General features: G+C 33.7%; 6 protein-coding genes across 6 annotated transcripts; 3 read left to right on the top strand and 3 right to left on the bottom strand.

The window, feature by feature from the left end:
- Window positions 1-640: 640 nt before the first annotated feature.
- TRIADDRAFT_53278 (uncharacterized protein) lies at window positions 641-2,887 on the top strand (the record flags this gene model as incomplete). Its single annotated transcript, XM_002109866.1, has 5 exons — window positions 641-990; window positions 1,102-1,264; window positions 1,624-1,891; window positions 1,973-2,213; window positions 2,404-2,887. The coding sequence occupies 5 exons, from the start codon at window positions 641-643 to the stop codon at window positions 2,885-2,887; spliced, it is 1,506 nt and encodes a 501-aa protein (XP_002109902.1).
- An 860-nt stretch (window positions 2,888-3,747) lies between these two features.
- On the bottom strand, window positions 3,748-4,530 carry TRIADDRAFT_21546 (uncharacterized protein; the record flags this gene model as incomplete). Its single annotated transcript, XM_002109315.1, has 2 exons — window positions 3,748-3,888; window positions 4,441-4,530. Coding segments are annotated over 2 exons (231 nt in total), but the record flags the coding sequence as incomplete, so codon positions are not given.
- Window positions 4,531-5,828: 1,298 nt separating this feature from the next.
- On the top strand, window positions 5,829-6,185 carry TRIADDRAFT_21313 (uncharacterized protein; the record flags this gene model as incomplete). Its single annotated transcript, XM_002109865.1, has 1 exon — window positions 5,829-6,185. The coding sequence occupies one exon, from the start codon at window positions 5,829-5,831 to the stop codon at window positions 6,183-6,185; it is 357 nt and encodes a 118-aa protein (XP_002109901.1).
- A 1,459-nt stretch (window positions 6,186-7,644) lies between these two features.
- TRIADDRAFT_53276 (uncharacterized protein) lies at window positions 7,645-10,833 on the bottom strand (the record flags this gene model as incomplete). The annotated part of the gene is made up of 10 exons (XM_002109314.1): window positions 7,645-7,748; window positions 7,989-8,006; window positions 8,113-8,224; window positions 8,390-8,444; window positions 8,569-8,605; window positions 8,673-8,769; window positions 9,196-9,300; window positions 9,576-9,634; window positions 10,139-10,205; window positions 10,699-10,833. 10 exons carry the CDS (start codon window positions 10,831-10,833, stop codon window positions 7,645-7,647), a joined length of 789 nt encoding a protein of 262 aa, XP_002109350.1.
- A 1,411-nt stretch (window positions 10,834-12,244) lies between these two features.
- TRIADDRAFT_53275 (uncharacterized protein) lies at window positions 12,245-16,376 on the top strand (the record flags this gene model as incomplete). The annotated part of the gene is made up of 10 exons (XM_002109864.1): window positions 12,245-12,441; window positions 14,424-14,493; window positions 14,612-14,716; window positions 14,798-14,965; window positions 15,100-15,199; window positions 15,302-15,375; window positions 15,472-15,523; window positions 15,853-15,973; window positions 16,062-16,187; window positions 16,280-16,376. The coding sequence occupies 10 exons, from the start codon at window positions 12,245-12,247 to the stop codon at window positions 16,374-16,376; spliced, it is 1,110 nt and encodes a 369-aa protein (XP_002109900.1).
- A 918-nt stretch (window positions 16,377-17,294) lies between these two features.
- TRIADDRAFT_53274 (uncharacterized protein) lies at window positions 17,295-20,424 on the bottom strand (the record flags this gene model as incomplete). Its single annotated transcript, XM_002109313.1, has 6 exons — window positions 17,295-17,461; window positions 17,610-17,729; window positions 18,052-18,408; window positions 18,704-19,084; window positions 19,517-19,915; window positions 20,343-20,424. The coding sequence occupies 6 exons, from the start codon at window positions 20,422-20,424 to the stop codon at window positions 17,295-17,297; spliced, it is 1,506 nt and encodes a 501-aa protein (XP_002109349.1).
- Between the last annotated feature and the right edge of the window lie 1,932 nt (window positions 20,425-22,356).

The following is a 22,356-nucleotide window of genomic DNA, read 5'->3' as shown; positions in this document are numbered from 1 at the left end:
GATTTATTTACTTCACCGAAAGTAAACATCACGATACAGATGTAAGGACGGATTCTAAAATCCTACAGTACGGTACAGTACGTACAGTACTGTACAGTATCTCTATCCCACGCTGGTACAGAAGACAAACAGCTTTTCTATCACATCTACAGTGCAGTATACTGTACTGGAATGCAACGAATTAATGAGCAGCGGCGCAAGATGCTGGCTGCAATGCTGGAATAGTGGAATTGCTAATTGCTTCTTCTAACCTGAACTCTTTAGGCCTGCGAAATCTTCCATTCATTATCTCTAGATACTGTACAGGACGGTACCGATTGAACTCATGTATTTATTATTAATTAATTAAGAGCTATGCAAGTATGCATAGGCGTTATTATTAAGTGATTTTATACCGGATGTTGGATGTGATCATACGATCATATCAGCAAGTCGCTAGCTACCGTGATATAATCAGTTAAAGATAGATACAGTAGATCTAAAGTTATATTGACACTATTTGCAGATTATAAATTTAAATTGAACCACGAACTGCAAATACTGTTAGTGTTGCTAGTTTAGTAATCTTAGTAATAGCCATCTTCTTATGCTTGGATATTGACTGTATTATACGGTATAAGCATCTGAAGTAGCATATGGTATGAATGAAGGAACTGATGGTAATAACCTTCCGGAAGTTACCTTTATCAGCCAGTGGCCTCCGGATAATGACGAAACCGAGAGCTTAACCAAGTCGCATAAAAGGAAGATAGCAGATATTGATCAAGAACAGCCTGACAATGACCCTTATGAGAAACGAAATGTAACAACGCATGCAAATAGTTCGCAAAATTCAAGCTGTGACGTTGATGACCAAGAGCACAACTTTCTCTGGGCACTTCCAAGCATTGCACGATGGTGGAGGAAGCAAGTTGCCAAAGAGAAGATAATTTATAAAGGCGTTACTGATTCTGCTGTCGTTGCAAACACCAAGCTTAAACGCATATTAAAGTCGGTAATCATCAATCTTACCTAGAAAGATTTAATTGAAATACATTATAATATTATGCTACTGTGTATCTGATAATTTATCATCACGTTGCATCAATATACATATTTTAGGAGATCCGACTGTCAGCTGTTCATCGAGGAGACCATCCAAAAATTACAAGCCGTAAAGCAAAGATATGAATTGAATGCACATTACTTTTCGGCCTTGGCATCATTCTTTGATACAAGAGGGGACTATACCGAAGCTTTAAATCTTATTGAAAGGTCTCTTCAGGTAGATCAAAAGGCTTGCGATGCTTTATGGCTAAAAGAAAAGATCAGCAGAGCTCATTTTGCGCAAAGAACCAGAGAAAGATTGTTGGCCGAGCACTCTGCCTTCCAGAAGTCGCAGATGCTCAATCCCCTACCGGTGATGATAAAACTACAGCATAATGTGCTACCTATATAATATAAAATAAGCAAATATATCTACGTACATTATACTCGTATGCATGTATAAATGTATGCGTATACTATATACACCTATTAGAAAATTAAAAAGACAAAACTATTAAAAGATCAAATAATTGCTAATAATCTTAAATTAATTTAGATTTTTTTGTACTAATAGTTTTAATTATCCCACCTATGCAGATTGAAAGGAGATCAGCTAAAGATCTCTCATTTAAGGAGTTTCTATCTCGATATGCACTGCAAGCAAAGCCAGTAATTATTACAGATGCTGTTTGCAATATGATCTCAACACCTTGGACCTTTGAACATATCAAGAATGTCGCTGGTGATAGGAAAGCAGCGGTTAAAAGACTAATTCCTGATTCGGTTGAATGGGCAAGACTTGAAATTGCTCGTAGTATGACGGTTAAAGAATTCGTTAATAATATGGATAGTCCTAGCAATTTCAGTTAGTAAACAAATCGTACAAATCGCCTCTCAATTGTATGTTTAGATCACATATAAATCTGTAATTTATTTACACTTTTAGATGACGAACAGTTACTATATCTATTTGACTGGAGCCTGCCCTTAAATTGTCCTGAGTTAGCAAGCGAACTGACTATTCCAAAGTACTTTGCAAGCGATTTTTTGCAACGTACCCCTAAAGGAATCCTGTATCACGATAGTTGGCCAAGCCTTTTCATCGCTCCGGAAGGTGCACGTAGTGAACTGCATATAGATGCTTTTGGATCCAATTTCTGGATGGCATTATTTCAAGGTCGAAAGAGGTGGTTATCAAGATATAGTCTATATATTTAATTTACCTCATACATTCTCGCTAAAGTACTGTACTGTATTTGTTCGACAGTCATAATTCAATTGTTTTCCTAACTGATATTTTATCAGACCATATCCTATTGTGTACTGACTTATATGTATAATGAATCGTCTGATTATACCGTATTTCATTGATTTTAGATGGCTAATTTTCAGAAGAGAAGATCTACCCTTACTATATCCGTCATATTTCAATAGTCTGGACGGTACCTTTAATATCGATCTATCGTCTAACGATGATAATTTCCTTAGAGCATTAAGCCTATGTAAACCGAGAGAATGCATTTTACAACCAGGTGAACTGTTGTTTGTACCATCAGGCTGCCCTCATCGTGTTGAAAACTTAGAAAGATCCATTGCAATTTCAGCTAACTTTGTTGACTTGTCTAACTATCATCGCGTCGTTGAAGAATTGGAATATTCATCAATGATGGACAACGAAAGCAAAGTTTTACTTTCCGTGTTAACGGATTCAAAATTTTCTACGCGTATGAATAGTCAACAGGATAACTTAGCTTGGAAAGATTTCAAAAATTGGCAGTCTTTAAAAAGTAATTACGACTTTGATATCACTTTGGATAACATTAAGAACTTCAATTTAAGCGTAAATGCAACTGAAAGCTAACACATGATTTTGGAAAGCAATGTTGCTCAGAGTACCCGTGTATTCAGACTAATCCGTCCAAAATTGTTATAATCCAAAGTCTCATTCTTAAGAATATTTAATGCCAATTTGGCGTAAGATCGATTCTGCTCGCTTTCTACGAATGAACGTTTTCTGCAGTTGCTAACTACTATTAAGTCATGTATGTGCTACCTCGGCTGTAATTTCAAGCTAGCAAAAACTGCGCGACCATTAATGTCGACAAATGCACAGAAATTTGTATGATGTTGTGTGTTGTGACTTGAAGAATTTCGGATCATATTCAATTGAAATTTGACCGAAATCTTACATATGACACATTTCTAAACAGGTTTTAAGAAAGTCTGCTAATAGAAAGTAAAAATTGCGTCATATCAATTGTTCAGGCGAATAGTATAATAATAATTTATCTTTTTATTTGTTATAATTACAATTGATTGACAACGAAAAGTATTATGTGGTCATAGCAAACATCAAAGCTGCAGTCATCTGGCAAAAATCACAGTTCAGGATGTTATTTCGTCTTCTTGCGATCTTTACCTTTTAACATGATCAGGCAGAATACTGCAGCTATCATCAGGAAAAGCGAAATAAGAAAATTAGAACTAGTCCATTATTGCAAATTCAAATAGTAGTTAATCACTAGAAAAGCTTAGATTTTGCACATTGTATAAACTAACACTAAAACTTGTTCCAAAAAGAGGTACTATCGGTGTCTGGTCTAGTAATAACTACAGTAATATCTACAGTATAAATACATTGCCATGCTTATATATCAAATAATGCAGCAATTTATAAGGTTGATGTACTTGCTAGGTATCTAATAATAAATATGTCACAATTCAAGATAAGTGAATATCCATATACGAAGCTTTCTTACTTAATATCAATAGCAGAACAACTCCGGCAACGATAGGTATGAGAACTGCATAGGCTCTTGGTAGGAAAAATTGTTGTATAGCAAGATCCTTATCTATAAAAGGCTATAATAACAATATACCAAGATAAGTTCTTGCAATTCACAATAGGAAACTAATACTGTTGTGAAATTCTACAAACATGGCCTTATTCATAATTCTCTAAATACACTAAATAGACCTGAATGTAATCCTGTATATGGATTACTAAATTACTAATCTGTGGTACAGGTACTGAATCGATAAGCAGGAAGTATTTGCACTCAGGCGGTTCCGGATTATTTTTAAGATAATTTTAGTTTATGACTTGTGACAGTGCCTGTGTTTACTGCTGCTGCTTCTTGTAGATATATTATTAAGCAGTATCAATTAATACAAATAATTAATTAATCGTTCAATACAGTAGTTCATTAAATCGCTTATACATTAGAAACAGCACTTATTTAGCCAATTCGAGAGTCTAGCTTGTTTAACGTCTTTACGAGATACTGTATTTAGTTTAAAGACAAGGCCTAAAATTAATTTCGATTATGCAAGCTATCCTGTATCAACGCATTCGCTTATTGTATCTTACGTACTGAATATATATATATATATCAATAGCAATCATGTACCTACCATTACAATAACCCACAATGTGTAGTAAATAAATACAATTAGGCTGAAACCTATCATTCCAGCACCAACGAACCGATCGACTCCTGTGGCCTATAATACGCAATCATTTAGAAATTCGGAGATTAAAATAAATGAATTACAAATTAACCAAAACTGATTTACTGAACTTGGCATGAAATTCGTATCGCTATTAATAATTATAATTGATATACGCGTATTAGCAAGATATTCCGATTTAGAATATAACATACAACACTTTAGTGCAAATAATTTCATCAGCTTATTAGAAAGGCGAAAAGTTCATCACTAGTACAGTGGTAGAAGTAAAATTAGATCAATACGCGTATTAAGGAAGTTGTACAGTATATTGATGTTGATCCGAAAATTGAACAGCGTACTCGTAACCACTTGTACTGTAGGCTGAAATTAGCTAGCCATAACTTGGCTCATTGATCAACGTCATTATGCTAGCAGCAATCAGATACTGCGTTAATGACTTCGTATTACTTATGTTAACATTAACGTAAAAAGATATTTCGCTTTACTCTACATAATCACGTAGAAAACTGCAGAACGATCATCGTCTTAAGATCAGCCATAAGATGTATCACTAAATACACAGGCCTATCGAACTTGTACGCGTACAACGTTCTGTATGTAATATAGCTAAGCTTCAATGAAATTGACCGTCACTAAGACTTACTCTATTCGTTCAAAAATATTCTGGCATCTATTACGTATACACCTTAATTTGTACCTACCATAGTTATTAAGATTTCTCGTATAATTGTGCTTTCTGAATTCTGTGGCCTGTTCTAGCTTATTACAGATACCGTACAATCTTTGCGTTATTTTGGGCTTTTAGGAAAATTCACAGCTATGGCAGTCTCCTTTGCAGTATTGATGAACTTAATAGAAATAAGTGAAGGAAGATAAAGTTGATAAGGTAACTTTCTCAACTGTAAACACTGTCTTCTCTTTTAGGATTAAAGAGTTGAAATGCTATTCTGGTTTAGTAAATTGCTGCTATGCGCGTTGACGAAGTGTCTAGTGTCTTGATACCAGTAAGCAGTAACTGCTCAAAGTAGTGATACTGATAGTCAGTATATATAGAACATGAGTATTGTAATAACTACGATGGACATAATCCAATTTCGGCGTAGACTATGTCAGTCATGCTGTGTGTAAAACACTTCCCAAACTGTACCATGGAGGAATAGGATTTAGTATGGTAATCCAAGAGTGAATCACTGGGAAATCGAAACGTACAGTTTAGTACTCCACGGTAGTTTGCTTGAACAGTGCTAGCGGAAACGTTGGAGCTAAAGAAGATCATCAAATATTGTCCATTTTTTACTTTTAGCTAATAAAAAGTCAAAGGTAGCGCTATGGCAAATCGGATACAAGTAAGTGATGGTGTCTATAAGGAGATTCTTAGACCAGGCAATGGTGCAAAAGTCCAGAGCAATAACACTATTACAGTCCACTGCATAGGATCGCTATCCACTCCATTAAAGAAATTCTGGAGCACCAAAGATCCTGGACAAAAACCTTTCACTTTCCAAGTTGGTGTCGGAAAAGTTATCAAAGGTTGGGACGAAGGCTGTTTGACAATGGCTGTTGGGGAAGTTGCTCGCATTACTATAGCTGGATATAAGGGATATGGAGCCCAAGGATTTCCCGCTTGGGGAATACCTCCAAATGCCGAGCTTCAATTCGAGATTGAAATCTTGTCTGCAAATTAACATGGCTTCTATGCGTACAAAGTACTTTTCTTGGCATAAAACCTTTAACCTGAACGGACGTTAAATTAAATCATGCGGTGTCTGCTTCTGCCACCCAGATTAGATCTATTCTTGTTAATTACGTCAATATCCTTTACTTTACACAATTTATAATTTCCGATTATAAACCTTTAATTCTGACTCAGTTAGACGTGGTAGTGCAGTGCGAACGATCTGATATTGTATACAATGTGAAGCGCAAGTTAACAATTATTGACATTGGATAGGCAATTATTAATGTAATTGTGAGTGGACTAAGTTGCGTTGTGGAATGTGATTTTTTGGAGCTTATCATTATGATCTGATATCAGTCTAAGAACGATACTGCCTTTTAGAACACTGCCTACGATCTAGGTAGAGAAATAAGAAATAACCTTTTCATCTAATTATGAAATGTTATACATGCAAGACTTTGTTGTCTTAGTCCTTCTTCCTTACTGTGGACTATATTACCATTCTTTTCGGTCAAAATAATACAGTTATACTGATAATAATGATTAGCACTATCAAGATAGCCTGATACCTCTAGCTCAGAAATGCTCTGTTCAAGTCTTCGTAGTAACCTTAAAAAATCTCTATGATAGTAACCCAAGTAACAATTCTAAGTGTACAGGATTAAGAAAATAAAGCGCAAATAGGAGTGTGGACATAATTGCATGATACGAATAAAATGCAGAAGCGAAATACTGTATTAAAGAATCAGTAAGACGATAGCGATTCATTTATGAAATGGGAAGCGATGAGCGTGAAGCAGCAAGTTATCTAAATTGTGATTTCTAGTTTGTTACAATATTGTACCCATATATTCAAGCATGACTATCAACTTAGTGCAGTAGCAGTAGGCGTATTGAACTATAGCTAAGCTGATCAGAACATGTACATGTGCTTTTTAGTGTACGTGATAGTACTGTACTATAAATAAAATTATGATAGATCATAATTGCAATACAGTATCAAAATTGCAGTACTATAACCGATTGTGGAACCCTTGCTTCTCGATGAACTGATCCACTCGCTTTTAGTACCGTTTGAGCTTAGAAATCGTACGAGGTTGCTACTATAGTAAATTAGTAATACTGTATTAAATTTATTCGGTTAACATGAAATAATGTAAGTACCTCTATGTAATTTGGCACATAGAGCATACGTATGACAACTCCACACGACATACATGTACCATACAGTAACGCTTACACATAGAATTACAAAAATATTAATTAAATGTGCTATAAGTCTAACATTTTAATCATACATTTCACGACAGAAACGTCAATTCTGACTGCCTCGTTCATACTACTGTACAACAGGGTCAAATTTAATTCTATTTATTAGATTAATACTCGTATATCAATTTCGTAAAATACTGGACAGTTCGTCATATTCAGAAGACTGACAATCTTATAGATTTTTAAGATACTATTTACAGGGCCTTCTCAATGACTATTAAATTAACTGCTATCATCTTGCTGAATGTCTGAGGGTATACACTATACAATAATCTCAAATACAAAGTTAACAGCGGCACTAAAAATACAATAATAATAGCAGTAATAAATTTAATCTGATAGCGGCATTATATGCATTTTATATAGGAATAAGGTTTTCTTAGAATACATCTTCATAATCCACAAGATTTCTTGATTCTTCCCTTTTGGCATCTATGTTACGACAGTATTAAAAAGCGGAACTTAAAGCTACCAATCAGATATATTATGCAATAGTGTTTCAATTACAAAATCATGTATCTAAGCGTTTACTACTTACCTTCGACTTGTCCTGCAGCTACATTGAATAAACAACAAAAATATAGTAAAATATTTAATAAATCCTATTATTTCTTAGAAATGGATTCTTAAGAACATCTGCAAAAAAATTTAGGTAATCTTACCAGCTCTAGCCCAAGGAGAATGAGTAGCAACTTTATCTGGTATATAAACAAAATTTTGTTTTCTAGAATATGATACTTTCAGTGAAACGCCTCCGGCCGTTGTATTGTCCATCTAAAAATATACGAATTCGATATATCATGAGAAGGTTACAAACAGATAATGTACGCCATTCATTTATTAAGTATATTAGCAGAAGAGATAAGGTGTCCGAAGTTCGGATACCCACTTTACGATATAAATTACGTAAGGAGACATTAATTGAAATATCAGTCTTACTTCATTTATAGCGCGTGATGTCGCTTCATAGCTATCGAAAGTTATGAAGGCACAACTAAAAAGTAGAACAGCATTAGCAAGTACAGTATTAACAAAATCCATTCTACAATAAATTGGATATAATATAACCAAGATAACATTAGTAGGATATAATTCAGATGCCAATGTAGATATCTTACTTTTTTTCTGCTTCCATATTAATTGATAGTATACGACCTACCATTGATAATTTATTGGTGAGACAGATTAATTTAAGATGAAATAGTAATCTGTTCGAACCTACCAAACTCAGTAAATGATTTCTTTAGTACCATCTCACTAATACCGCGGCCAGTTACATAGATCGTATTACCCTGGATAAAATTATAGGGAATTAACTTCTAGTTTCAGAATATGAATTGTTGATATTAAATTCTTTCAAAGCATAAGTTTGTATAGAGAACGCTATCGCCATCGTAGCTTAAACTGGCTCGAAGCAGTAAGTATATTTATGACGAAAGGCACGGTTAACTCGATATTCAATTACTTTTTTGAAAGAAGTAGACTGTTTAACCATCTCCCGATGTCTTCCTAAAGTAGTCAAAAAATCGTATCAATATTTTCGCTGTATCATGTATATTCTTAATTGTAAATCTATAGGTAGCACGAAATGGTTACAGATGACACCTACTTGATCTTGAATCTGCTGATGCATTGTCCACCTCTGATTGCTTTAGAGTAAAATTGCAAGACCAACACTCAGCACGTTGCATTTAATTTAAATCTATTATGCATCTATTTGTATATTAATGACTAATTAATAATACGTTTTCTTCGGGTTCCTCCGTCACAGGTTTTGAGGTGCTATCCTTTGTCTCTTTTGTAGCATCTTCACTAATTATAGCTTGTTTGGTGGCAGGTGAGTTTACTCGCTAAGAAAAATAATTAAAATCGATTTAATTTTCAATAGAAAATAGTTTTTTGGCCGACTGTATAATATATTCTTTATGTACGAACGCAAATAAACTAATTAAACTACAGTAAAAGACCTTGGTTTTTCGTCGTAATATTTTCAACTTCTTTGTACTTGGCTGAGTTGGGGTTTCTTGAGTATTTGGCAAGGACTAAGGAATCAGTCAATCAGTTGGCTTTTAAGGTGATTGTATCAAGATTACAGTATGATATCAATTTAATTATCGGTACTAACTCCTAAAGCTTGTAATTTTTTAATCGTTTCTCTCTTAATTTCTTCGCTATCTAACGATCCTAATTAGAGACGTAATAAGCATAATCATAAGTTAAGGTGGTATCCACATCGAGGAATGGTAGACTAAAGCAGGAAAAATTTAGTCATACGCAATTATCATTTTAGTATCAGTTAACAATTACAATAACGTAAGCTTTATTAACATAGGCCATGTCCTTTATCATTCATGATTCTGTACACTACACTCTAAAGCAGAATTATACAGATCATAATATACATTTCAGAAATAGATATGATGAGGCTAGTAACCCTCCATTCATTTGTGAGCTTAAGTATACTCGATTGTAAAATAATGACTTAAAGTTATGTGAATAAGTAGTTGTTGACGAATGCCGTCATTGAAGTCAACACTCACAACATTGTAGTGTAGCATTAGATAACCTCAACGTTATTGTAATTAGACCGTTGCTACTCTGTCAATTCTGTTTGCTTACTAACATTAGCGTATATTGTAATGATATAATAGTTACTGTTGATGGTAAAGTATGTAGTTTTCGAATTACCTGATCGTTTGAGTGGTATCGTTGAAGTTTCTTTGGCTGATTTAATGGTCTTTTCCTTCGGTGCAGGCTAAATACATGAGAGTAATAACAGAATCTATCTTGAATATTATATTGCAGATTGGTTTTTGTATTTATTTCAGGTAAACTTGAGACACTGCACTACATCCATACGTACAACAATTTATATCAACTCGAACTCGAACAGTACACACAACTCAATACTACTTGACTCGATTGTCATTACTGTATTATCCTGTGAATCACTCGGATGCACAGTACTTGTGAAATACGAATAGTATAGCGCAGTAGGATCAATGCAATGTCAATGCAATCACATGATATTTAGAAGTAAACTATCATATCATAACGTATATTGCTGGATGGGCTCCCTGAATAGAAAGAAACTTGAATTCAATATACTCTTTAGCATCTCTACTTCAAACTAGTGTCATTTCAGTGATGCTTCAAAACAATGTTGTCAAGGTTATTGCTCATCGATGATGGTGAGCACCTTGTATCTTTCAGCATTGAAATCGTCTATCGCGGAAGCGTTTATTTACCTTACGTTTGCCTTCATCATATTTCTTTTTAAGTAAAGATTCTTCTTTGCTGAGTGGAAATGATGCATACTTACGTCTTAATAGTTTACCTTCTTCAGCTGAAGCTGGTGGCAATGTCAAAATCATGGAGGTCATTTGAAGTGTATTTCTAGTTGGTTTATCGTTGAAGGAGAACAAGGAGAATGGAAGCTCTCACCAGTGGAGACTACCACAGTTGCAATGCAGACCACTTCCAGTGACGGTAGTTCCAGCGTTTGGTGAAAGTACAGTACTGTACAGTGTACAGTACTGTACTGCACGAGTTTCCAACATTTATGGCAAAGTACTGTACACTGTACAGTACAATAGTATTTGGGAAAGGCTGTCTGTTAGTCCGTCTGTCGCATTTTCTCATTCCATACTGTACTAGCTGTACTGTACACTGTGTTCAGTACAGTACTTTACGCGTTTCCAACATTTGAACGCAAAGTACAGTACAGTACTGTACTGTACAGTACTGCACGAGTTTCCAACATTTGGATGGCAAAGTACTGTACACTGTACAGTACAATAGTATTTGGGAAAGACTGTCTGTTAGTCCGTCTGTTGCATTTTCTCATTCCATACTGTACTAGCTGTACAGTACACTGTGTTCAGTACAGTACTTTACGCGTTTCCAACATTTGAACGGCAAAGTATGTACTGTACAACGTGATTATTTTCTTTTCAGATAAGTCGACGAATATTTTTTGAGTTATTTCTTCATCAAAATCAATAAAATTTGATACGTGTGAAGAGAGGAAGTACAGTACTGCACGAGTTTCCAACATTTGCATGGCAAAGTACTGTACTGTATACTGTACACTGTACAGTAGAACATGTTATACTGTACAACAGTATTTGGAAAAAGATGTCTGTTAGCCCGTCTGTCGCATTTTCTCATTTCAACGTGTTCCGCTTATCGACTATGCTATAACACAGTATATCAGACCCTTGGCAGTGACGTTGAAAACGTTCAAAATCATTGCATTTTTCCAAACGTTCAACTCTACTGAGAAAGTACATGTACAATTGTACATGTGTACTGTACTATACGTGTACCTCTATACTGTACAGTAAATGAGACATGACAGTAGAATCGAAGGAACAAATTCATAACCATATGAGTACAGTATGGTACAGTATGACGAACGAGTGTGGGTTGTTCAACCTGCTCTACTTTACTGTACATACTGTGCGTACAGTGTATTGTACTCTACAGTACAATACAGTACTGTAAGTCAGTAACCAACGTGATCGTCTACAGTACAATACTGGAGTCGTCCAAGGAAGTAGAAAAAAATTTCTAGGCTCAAAAAGTGCTGTGCAAGACTGCAAGTGCAACTTGAGCTCTTACTAATAATAATTTAACTACAATGAGTATAACTGTTTTCTACCTAAAATAATACTGTAAAATTTCATTACTTTGTACGTTCAAAAAATAGAGAGTGCAGAGTTCATAGCCAAAGTTCTCATCATAATATTACTTTTACTGCTTAATGGTTAATCAATTTTGAACATTGTCGTCATGAATTTCAAAGTGAGAGTAATCGATCTGGCCGGGTCTTGCTGTCGTCTAGGAGCACTGCAATTTGGAACCAAGGTAGTTGAAACTCCTGGTTGTTTAATTTATAACCGTTCTGGTGTAGTTCCTCATCTCACACCGGATATTTTGGAGACTTTGGACAACGTTCCACCTATTATGCATACACCTCTGGCTTCGATGTAAGTTTTCAATAGTAACGTTATGAAGTCAACTTAAAGGGTTTTTATTCCAATCAAATATTACTACCTGCAGTTGTAAAATAGGGTTACAGTTAGTTAATGGTGACTCAATGTGATCAATGCAAAGTATGTACTATAAACTGCCATATACTTTTTCATTGATCATTCAATGTCTTTATCTACAGTAAAATATATATATATAGTTATATATACAGTACATAAGGCCTGTCCTATCTATTGTACTTTACTGCATTTAAATCATTTGTATTATTTGAACTTTCTGAGTTACTACAATACAGTTATAGTATATATTAAACTGTTGGTTGCTACAGTAAAACTAGAAATTCGCCATAGAATGAATGTATTGGCGGTGTAACAATTTGCGGACCACGACAGTAATAGATCTATTGCTGTTGCGGTTTGTTAGTACATTTTATTCTCCAATTGTACAGTTCGTCAATGTCAAATCCATACTTCTGCTTGAACAGTTCACTCACTTTGTGTATAGAGTTAATAATCTCAGCAAGAGTAATACCAACCATCATCTGTAATTAAGATGATCGTTTTTTACTACATTTGAGTGATATTACTCCACAACTCGATTACTGATTAAATATGGAGCAGGTTTTACCTTGTATAGTTAGTTGTATGCTCGTAGGCGCTATAGGAATTCTACAGGTATATAGTCAAGTCCGTACATAACACGGTACCGTCCACCGTGTTGTACTTGTTCTTGTCAACTTCGACATACGTTTACATTTTCCATACTGTACACTATACCGCATACTTTGGTATCGAACAGCTTATTTAGATATCCAAATACGGTACAGTACACTTCAATGCGACATTGTATTACCCAAACAATGACTGGAAAAGCATATAAATAGCAAATTTCTCGACCTTATTCTTGACCGGCCGCGTGGCCCAACGGATAAGGCGTCCGACTTCGAAATCTTTCTGTATGGAAGATGAAGTTATCGGAAGATTGTGGGTTCGAGTCCCATCGTGGTCGAAATTTTTTTTTTTTTTTAATTGTGATATTTAAGGCTATTTCATGCCCTCCTGACTGTCGTCATTAAACAGCAAAGACGATAAATTTAGCAATCCATGACGATAGTATAGCCATGAACGACTTAATTAGATCTAGTAGCCACGGTACAGCATTATAACTATTGCACAATCAATCAATAGCTGTATTTACTATACTGTACTTACAGTAAATACATAAATTCAATTCAATTTAATAAATTTTAAAATTTATTTTATTTAAATGAATTGAAAATAATACAACTAGAAAAGTAAAGTACAGTAGTGTTTCGATACTACGTACACCGTACTACTGTATACTATTGTAAATTGAAATAGGCTACTCTGTAAATAAGTTTCTACTCAATATTGAAGTTTGATAAAGTTGAGATAAAAAGTACTGTACCGTACTGTATGAAAAGTATCACGAGCATCAGTTCAATTTGTAGCTAATAAATCTAAGAAAATACTGCTATCATATATGGACAAGGATATCACATTGCCGACGATAAAACTGTTCGCCAAATGACATCTTATAATATTTTCGAGCCAAAATTAATCGCTAAACAAACAAGAAAGCAGTAGCAGTCCCTTGATTGTGTCTATAGAAACGCACACGTTGACGAAATGTAGATGGTAAAAGTAATAATAAATTGCTTATCTAATTTACATCTATGAGTATACTATACAGTGTACAGTATACATCAGTATTACAAAATAGGCGTACTTTCGATAAATTTTACCAATCATTAGAATAAAGCATGTCATCACACTACGATATAAATGATTTTAGAAATGCTCCAATTGCTGCAGACTAACTAACCATAAAATTCAATCGTGATATAACTTGCTTTTAAGACATTGCAATCCCATTTATTATTTAATTAATTAATCCAAGTAGGATATTCATGATGTACTTATTCTATACTTCCATTAACGTAAACAATCGTATTTAGTATTGAAGAACCTGGATTAATAAAATTACGCGGATATGGCAAAGGTCTCGCTAGCTTCATAGGATACAAAGTACGTGTGGTATATTGAAAGTCCTACTTGTATCGGAAGAATCCATGTTAAAATATATATAGTACTATCAAAGCTGTATAGCGCAATAAGAAACATATGCAACTACTTTTGTTATTAGGATAACTCAGTTTACATATCAGCCTCCGATTACCAGGGCGAGGCTATGTACCAGTACAATGAAAATAAATCAATCTCCGTGTGGACAAAGACTGGTAGAACAAAGGTAAAACGATAATGATTTGAAATTTTAAGGAACCATGTTATAGCTTATTAGGAGAATAAAACATTATTGAACTTTTTCTAGGTTACACCTGATGATTACTCAAAATTTGTCGAAGTTTGCCGGCCTAGTTGGTATCAAAGCTTATGCGACACGGTGCCTGCTAATGCATCTATTAAAAGAACGCGCAAATCAGTTGATAGAACTTTAGAATTTTTAGATCAGTGCCTTAAATATCGTGAGAAACATGATGTAAGTAACTGTTGAGCTCAATAAGTAAATGCAGTAGACACCTAGCTTCTATTTACTACCGGAGTGTCAACGAACGAGTACATTATTGCATCTTAACAAACTAAACTAAACTTTCATTGTGATTAATCTTAAAGAGTTTGAAAACTAGTGAGTTATGGGCTGCTGTTGAAGGAGGTGGACTAGTTGATGAGAGACAACGATCTGCTAAGGAATCCGCAACCAGGCCTGTTTTCGGTGACATACGCATTTTGATTGTGATTTTAGTTAAACCACTTTGCATCTATTAGCCCCGTAAATCTTAAGAGATAACGTTTTATATGAAATTTTAAAATTTAGGATTCACTTTAGAAGGATTTGGTAGCGATCAAATGAATGTTGAAACTATTTTTGAGCTTCTTCCGTTAACAACGGTAATGATTTATTGCGTGCTTTCATGACAGCTATAAAGTTAATATTCAATTAATATAAGAAATTATTAATAAGCGCTTATTATTATTTTATATTAGCAAAACCTCCCAGTTGAAAAGCCAAGATTAATTCACGCGATTGGTTCACCCAGTATGTAAAGAATAGAAAATACTTATTAAAGCTACGTTAATCACCCATATTATGAGCGTACAACCTTTATTAACTTATTCTGGCTACGAAATGTAATTTATGCAATTGCGTACATGATCTTATCCTTTAATGTAAAACTTTACAGCAAACATCATTAAAGCTATCGAAAGTGGAGTTGACCTATTTGATGCGTAGTATCCTTGTTTACTTATTTTAACAATATTCATATTATTTACATTCATATACTTTTGACGTTACTACTCCTTAATAACTCAGCTATCCATACAATCTAACGGAAAATAATTTGGCAATGGTTTTACCACTTAAAGCTATCAATTCTCTAAGTCGTTCAAGTAAGCTAACTGAAGTTGAAGAAGAAAACGGAAATGATTCCTCCAATGATCAAGATCGTACTGCAACATTTTCATTGTTAAATTTACGTGAAGATAGGTCATAACATTATTGGAGTCAGTCTGTAGCACATAATATGCCCTACTTACTAAAACAACAGAATTTGCGCTCTTAAACTTTAAAATAGATATAATGAAGATTTCTCACCATTGGTTAGTGGTTGTAAATGCTTCGTGTGTTCGAACCATACAAGAGCCTATATTCACCATCTAATAATTAATAATGAGATGTTGGGCGGAGTCCTTCTCATGACGTAAGTCTAAACTTATAATTTTGTTATGAGTTACATTGCCTGTGCTGTTTTTATTTAATCTACTATTAATTAAGCATTTTAAATTTTTTTAGACATAATTTATTTCAATATATTGAATTCTTTCGTTGTATCCGGACATCGCTCAAGAATAATAAATGGAAAGAACTACGAAAATTATTTGATGCTTGAATATGATTGTGAATTCTCTCTGCTGGCAGTGTCACTTTAAAGTAATAGCAATTTTAACGTAATTAAATTTTTAAGCTCTGTATATTCTCATACAATTCAATTCTTGGCCTTAGATTTTAATTTCATGGTGAGCCTAAGGCATAGTATATTTCTAAATAAATGATAGGACATGATTTGTGTCAATTTATCTAAACTTTGCTTGCTTAAGGTTGATTACGTGCAAGCGCTCCAGAAATAGTTATCCATCAAACTTACTCTCTTGTATATGGGTACGAAATTTATATATTTTGAAATTATTTTATTAATATTACATAATATAGCGGAGCTAAATGCAATACATAATCCATTACAATATGGCAGAAGTTTGGATTAGCTATGAAGCTAGTAAATCAATTTTTAATTTTTACGAGCTGACCTACGGGAATACTCAAGAACAATTTCTTATGCAGTTATTTTGAATACAATCAAATGATTGCTGGCAAAACAGGATAGTTACTGTGTAAATCAACGTTAATGATGAAAATATAGTGATATACAAGTATCTACTATCTGAGATAACCGTAGAAATCCATATTTTTGTAGTGCTCGCGTTATAGAATCTAAGTCGCCCTCTAAGTGAGATGACAAATATCAAATAGCTTGTTCACATTAAGATTATACAATTTAAAATCTCTCTGCTACTGCACATACAGCACATTAAATTTACAATACAACAGTACGGTAAGTGCAAGCAAGTGCAAATACATTAAAGAAATCATTATTTATCCTGTGGCAGAGGCTTCTTACTTTTAGCTTTACCCTTAAGTTTAATAAAGCAATGGCCTAATAATAGCATGTACTTAGTAATACTTATATAGGCTATCACTTTAACTATCTTTGTAGCGGTATTAACTAAGGAAAGATGCACAACATAATCGGTTAAATGGACCCATCGCTACTGCTTCTTGAAAGCCTTCCGTAGCTTTCATTCGATCTCGATCTCCTACGAATCACGCAATAACCACCAACTAAGAGTGCTATTCCTGCTATACTCGAACCAATAACAATAAGAATCGATGCCCAAACTGGTAATCCAGCAATTGTAACTTTAAAGCACAAAAAAGAACATTAATTTAAAAAGTAAACACGAGAAGCCAGCCGTCTTGAATACTTGAATACTCGTATTTTTCGACGTACAACGCTAATAACACTTAAGTACCTCTGTGTAATAATCCTATTTTTCGATTTACTTACAAGGCTTGCATGTTACTTCCCTACTGATAATTTCTGGTCCAGAGTATCGATATACAATTGTCGTCTTGGTCGTACAAGTTTGATTTTTATCCGTAATTACTTTAACAGTATTATCGGTCACTGTAATGAAACAAATAAAATCGGCATTAGATTTCACCCTAGAAACAATGATAATTACTCATTTAAATCCCATTAAAATCGATCACACACACCGATATCTATAGACTTCTAAAGATAGTTAAAGTATTTGGCTAAATGTAGAATCAGAAATTTTATTTATCTAAACTGCAAGTAAAAATTTTTAACTTGATCTTCCTAGAGTCGAACACTGCAGTCAATCAGTCGTATGCAAGTTATCGTTATATGAGTTTGTGAAGAATTACATCATTCCACTTGTAACCAAGAATAAAGTATAGGAAAGTTTAATCAGACTTCTACTTACCTCCAATATAGAGAAATTTAAAGTTTCTAGTAGGATTAAACTTTTCTATCTTGAATCGTATCAACATTTCATTGTATTGTGTATTTATTTCCTCTAACTTTCTGTCACATTTCTTGGTTAGTAATTTATCTTTTCTGTTGTAAAATCCGTCATAAATTTCGATGTAATTATTTTTGTCGCATCCATGCTTGAATATATCAATACCAAAGCTTAGCCAGCGAATTTTATAATAGGCAACTTCTCGACTTTTAACAACGAACTGACATTCTATATCCACGTTATCGGTTTGCGGTATTACAGGGATAGACATTGCTCCCGATGCAGTCCCGTAGTGTAATCCACATTTATCAGGATATGCTAAAAATGAAAACACCCAAAACATATTTCAAAATAAGTTTTAAATATTTAACGGTAGCTTGTTTGCATTTTTGTTTTACATACCGGAAAAGTCTACTCAACGATGAAATCTCAAAATATTTGTAGTTAGACTAATACGCGCATAGAGAATTCACTATGAAATGATTTTTACAATTCATATTTTGGAGTGTAGATATAGCATTAAATGGAAAGCAAATTATAATCTCTCTGTTTTATTTTGTTAATGGATCTATAATCATAAAGCAATATCCAATAAAAATGGTGTATAGCATACCTGCAGAATAAAATGCTCTAAAGCCAGTATATAAGGATAACGCCGACTTGCTAGAGTGAAACTTGATATAAGCGATATTGCCACCGGATAAAATCTGTGGTGGTTTATAAAGTCCACAGTGTCTAAAGTAACGATGCCTTGGATCCATTAATCCTTCATAGACCTCAACATAATCGTCGCAGTTTTCCACCGAACTTACATTATTACGTTTCGCAGGTCTTCCCAAAGCAAATTCAGCAAAGTTGAGGGAAAATATCATGCCAGGTGCAACTTGGATCTTGTAAATACAGTCCTGATTGGGTGGATATGCTAATGGGAAATGAGGACTAACGATAGCACCCGAAGCAGTCCTATAAACCATATTATTACATCGGTAAGGTTCTGAAAAAATTGAATAATTAGTGTCCTATTAACTGCATAAAATTGATTAATTGCCGTTGAATATCAGGTAAGAAAACTATCCGACATTCTAGAAAAGTTTTTCAAAGTATTCTAGCTTGGCTTATGTATTGTTTACATATTAGTTTACAGCTGTGCTGTATAGCAAATCGTAAGCTCAAATTTGTATAGTACTGTATTTCTCTTAAATTGGCCAAAGAGATTGATGTAATTAAGGTACCGTAAATTTTAGAAATAAGCAGAAATAACGACAATACAAAAAGGAGGTTAACTGATTGATTGCCTGCCAATCTGTACAAATGGCGGTGTTATGATCATCAGAATGAAGATTGCATGTCTTCTATATGTTCTAAAAATTTTATATCGACTTTACATACTGTATCAATCATTACTGACATTGAATAGGACACCTACTTGAATAAAAATATGCAGAAAATCCCCGGTAAACCTCAATATCTGGCTGATTCGTTTTTGCATGTAACACAATGCTCAGTTGATTACCACTGGAGGTAAAATCGAACGAATTGAGGGAATATCTTCCACAGATAGGTGTGAATAAATATTGATTAATGCCAAGAACTTGACCGTCATAAGCTGTTACTGATTCTCGACAATGGCCGAAAACCTTTGGTGGTAAATCGAAATCGCTCCAGCGCCATGCAACGACTTTTCCTTCCCTCGTCGTTATGACATATTTGCAAGAACTATTACTGGGATTAAAGAACGGATAATTAGGACTTTTAATTTTGCCATAATTCTGCTTGATAGCGTAATCGCAGCGTTTTTCGATATCGAAATCTTCCAACTCAAATTCTAATATTGTAAGAAAATTGATTATAATTCAGTCTTAGAATTAGGTTGAATATAATATATAGTAGTTAAATAAGGACATACTCATCTAATTACAATTAATAGACGCTTATATTTTAAAATTATCAGTTAAGCCCATAAGAGCCAAGTTCAGGTACAACGATGCAATACTGTAGATATATGAATTTGAGATTGAGTGATAGATTCTCTACCGTATAAGATTATTCTTATAGCTATGTGTGTAAATGTATGCCAATCATAACGACTATAATGCAGAATTGCTTTGATGATACAGTATTAGAGCTTGATTTTATGTACATAACATCGATCACTTATTATAGGATAAAATGATTGTAGTTCTATTGCAGTATTTGCAAGTACACTGTAATAATTTACGATTAGAAAGTTTTATTACGAGAGTGATTCATACCAAGACTACTTCCTTCATCCATGATATCACTAGCGAGCACTAAGTAAGCCAAAACTGGCATGATAAAGACCAATTTTTCCATCGTTGCGCCAATTCAAAATTTTTCTAAACCTTTTTACAAATATAATTGATTTCCTGCATAAAACAAAACCAACAATAAATCTACTGACAATACTAAATAAGATATTCAATAAATAGCAATATCACAGCTTTGCAGCTTTAAAACTAATATAATCGATTCTTAAGAGAAAGTTATATATTCTATTATTAGAATGGTAGAAAGTGTTATTTTATATTGTAGATATATTGTAATATATGGCTTGATAGCAGCCCGTCCTATAAAGATATTTATTGACAAATTTATTACTTTGATAGTAGGTTCAGCCATCTCAATGCTAAGATATCACAGCTATACAAGGAAAAATCGAGCTGCAATCTATCTATGATAATATCTAATTTGCTTGCTACATTTGAAGACGATATTTTAATGTGCTGACGTATTTTCTGCGTGGTTTGATTTAGAATACCTATATCTATATAATTAGAGTATTGAGCTAAACATAATAATAGCCTTAAGTTTGCAAGTGTTGCGTGATCAATTCTGCTTGAAAGTTTAAAATGTAGGAGTCAAAATCTATTTTAAGAATACGGCATGATTAATAATGGAGCAATAGCAACTAAAGAAGTGACTAAAAGTTACCCTTAATAATCATTGGAAAATTTTTCGAGTTATAATCTCTGGCATAGAAGGCTTGGAATGTAATTAAATTAAGTGAGTGGAGCAGCATTTAAGTTACTGCTAGACATCCGTCAATAACGTTTCAGTATTTAAAAATGACTGAATATGCCGTATTATTACGATAGTTAAAGTGTTCTCCATATTACTAGTGGGGAAATACAATTTCTAACCTTACTTAGTATTGCTCAAAGCTCATGCATAGTATAAAATAAAGTAGCTAATATAATATAAACGTAAGTGTAGTCATTAAATATGCAAGTACATTTCTTTACACGATTAACCTTGCTTGATAAATTAAACTGTAAATGTCTAAATCTGTTTCAGGAAGTAGTACACTAAATAACATAAAAATAAAAATAAAGCAGTGCGATCAGAGACTATTTTATTAGCCTTGGTGTAAACTTGCATGTTATGGTCCCCTCTAAGGAAGAAGTAAAAATTGCTCTATTGATAACTAAAACAATATCTTTCGATTGCTACTGAGCATCTAGTAGTAGTTTTTCAGAGTCCTAAAATAACTAAATCTTGGTTTCATCATAAGAAATGAAATCTTCTCTATGTCGATAATGCCTCATGTAACATTTATTAAAATTGCCAAGAGCTTAGATAATGTATAAAGATAAAAATAGCATACAATGGCCGCATCGATTACCGAAAGTATTTATTGAGATAAATTTCATGGAATATCGTATGTAGCACAGAAAGTAATGGAAATTTACATACCAATCGTTCCTAAAGCGTTCCTCTTGCTACTTCGATATATCTTGAGAAATAGATTTTATTATTTCTATCTATTTCAAGCATAGATTAACAGATATTTCCTATGCTAAGCGAGATTTAGTGTTTATTACACCTACGATTTTATGTATGCATGCCGTATATTAAATGCAAATTATATCATAATTAGCAATATTGATCATAGTGCCATCATATGATGGTAGGTAGGATACGCGATCTAATATTAAATCGTTTAGGAGTAGCAGCAAAATTACAAATTGTATAGCTCAGTACCAGTATAGGTCATATAGGGTTAATAACGGATAAAATTGAAACAATAGTCTTACAGCCTATCCGTTGTTATAATGTTAATAAAGTATGCATAAATTTCAATAGAAAAATAGAGGCAATAATTGCTGATTATAATTCTTAATTCAATTATAAATTGTCATCTAACTACAGTAGAACTTCAGCTTCAAATCCCGTATCGGATATAAGCTAGGAAAAATTACGTGTTCTATCCTACTTTAATTTTGAGGAAACCAATTTCTTGAAGGA

This window comes from Trichoplax adhaerens, genomic scaffold (assembly GCF_000150275.1).
Source record: "Trichoplax adhaerens TRIADscaffold_2 genomic scaffold, whole genome shotgun sequence".
Taxonomy (NCBI): Eukaryota; Metazoa; Placozoa; class Uniplacotomia; order Trichoplacea; family Trichoplacidae; genus Trichoplax; species Trichoplax adhaerens.
The sequence above is the reverse complement of the archived record's forward strand: the minus strand, read 5'-3'. Positions and strand labels throughout refer to the sequence as shown.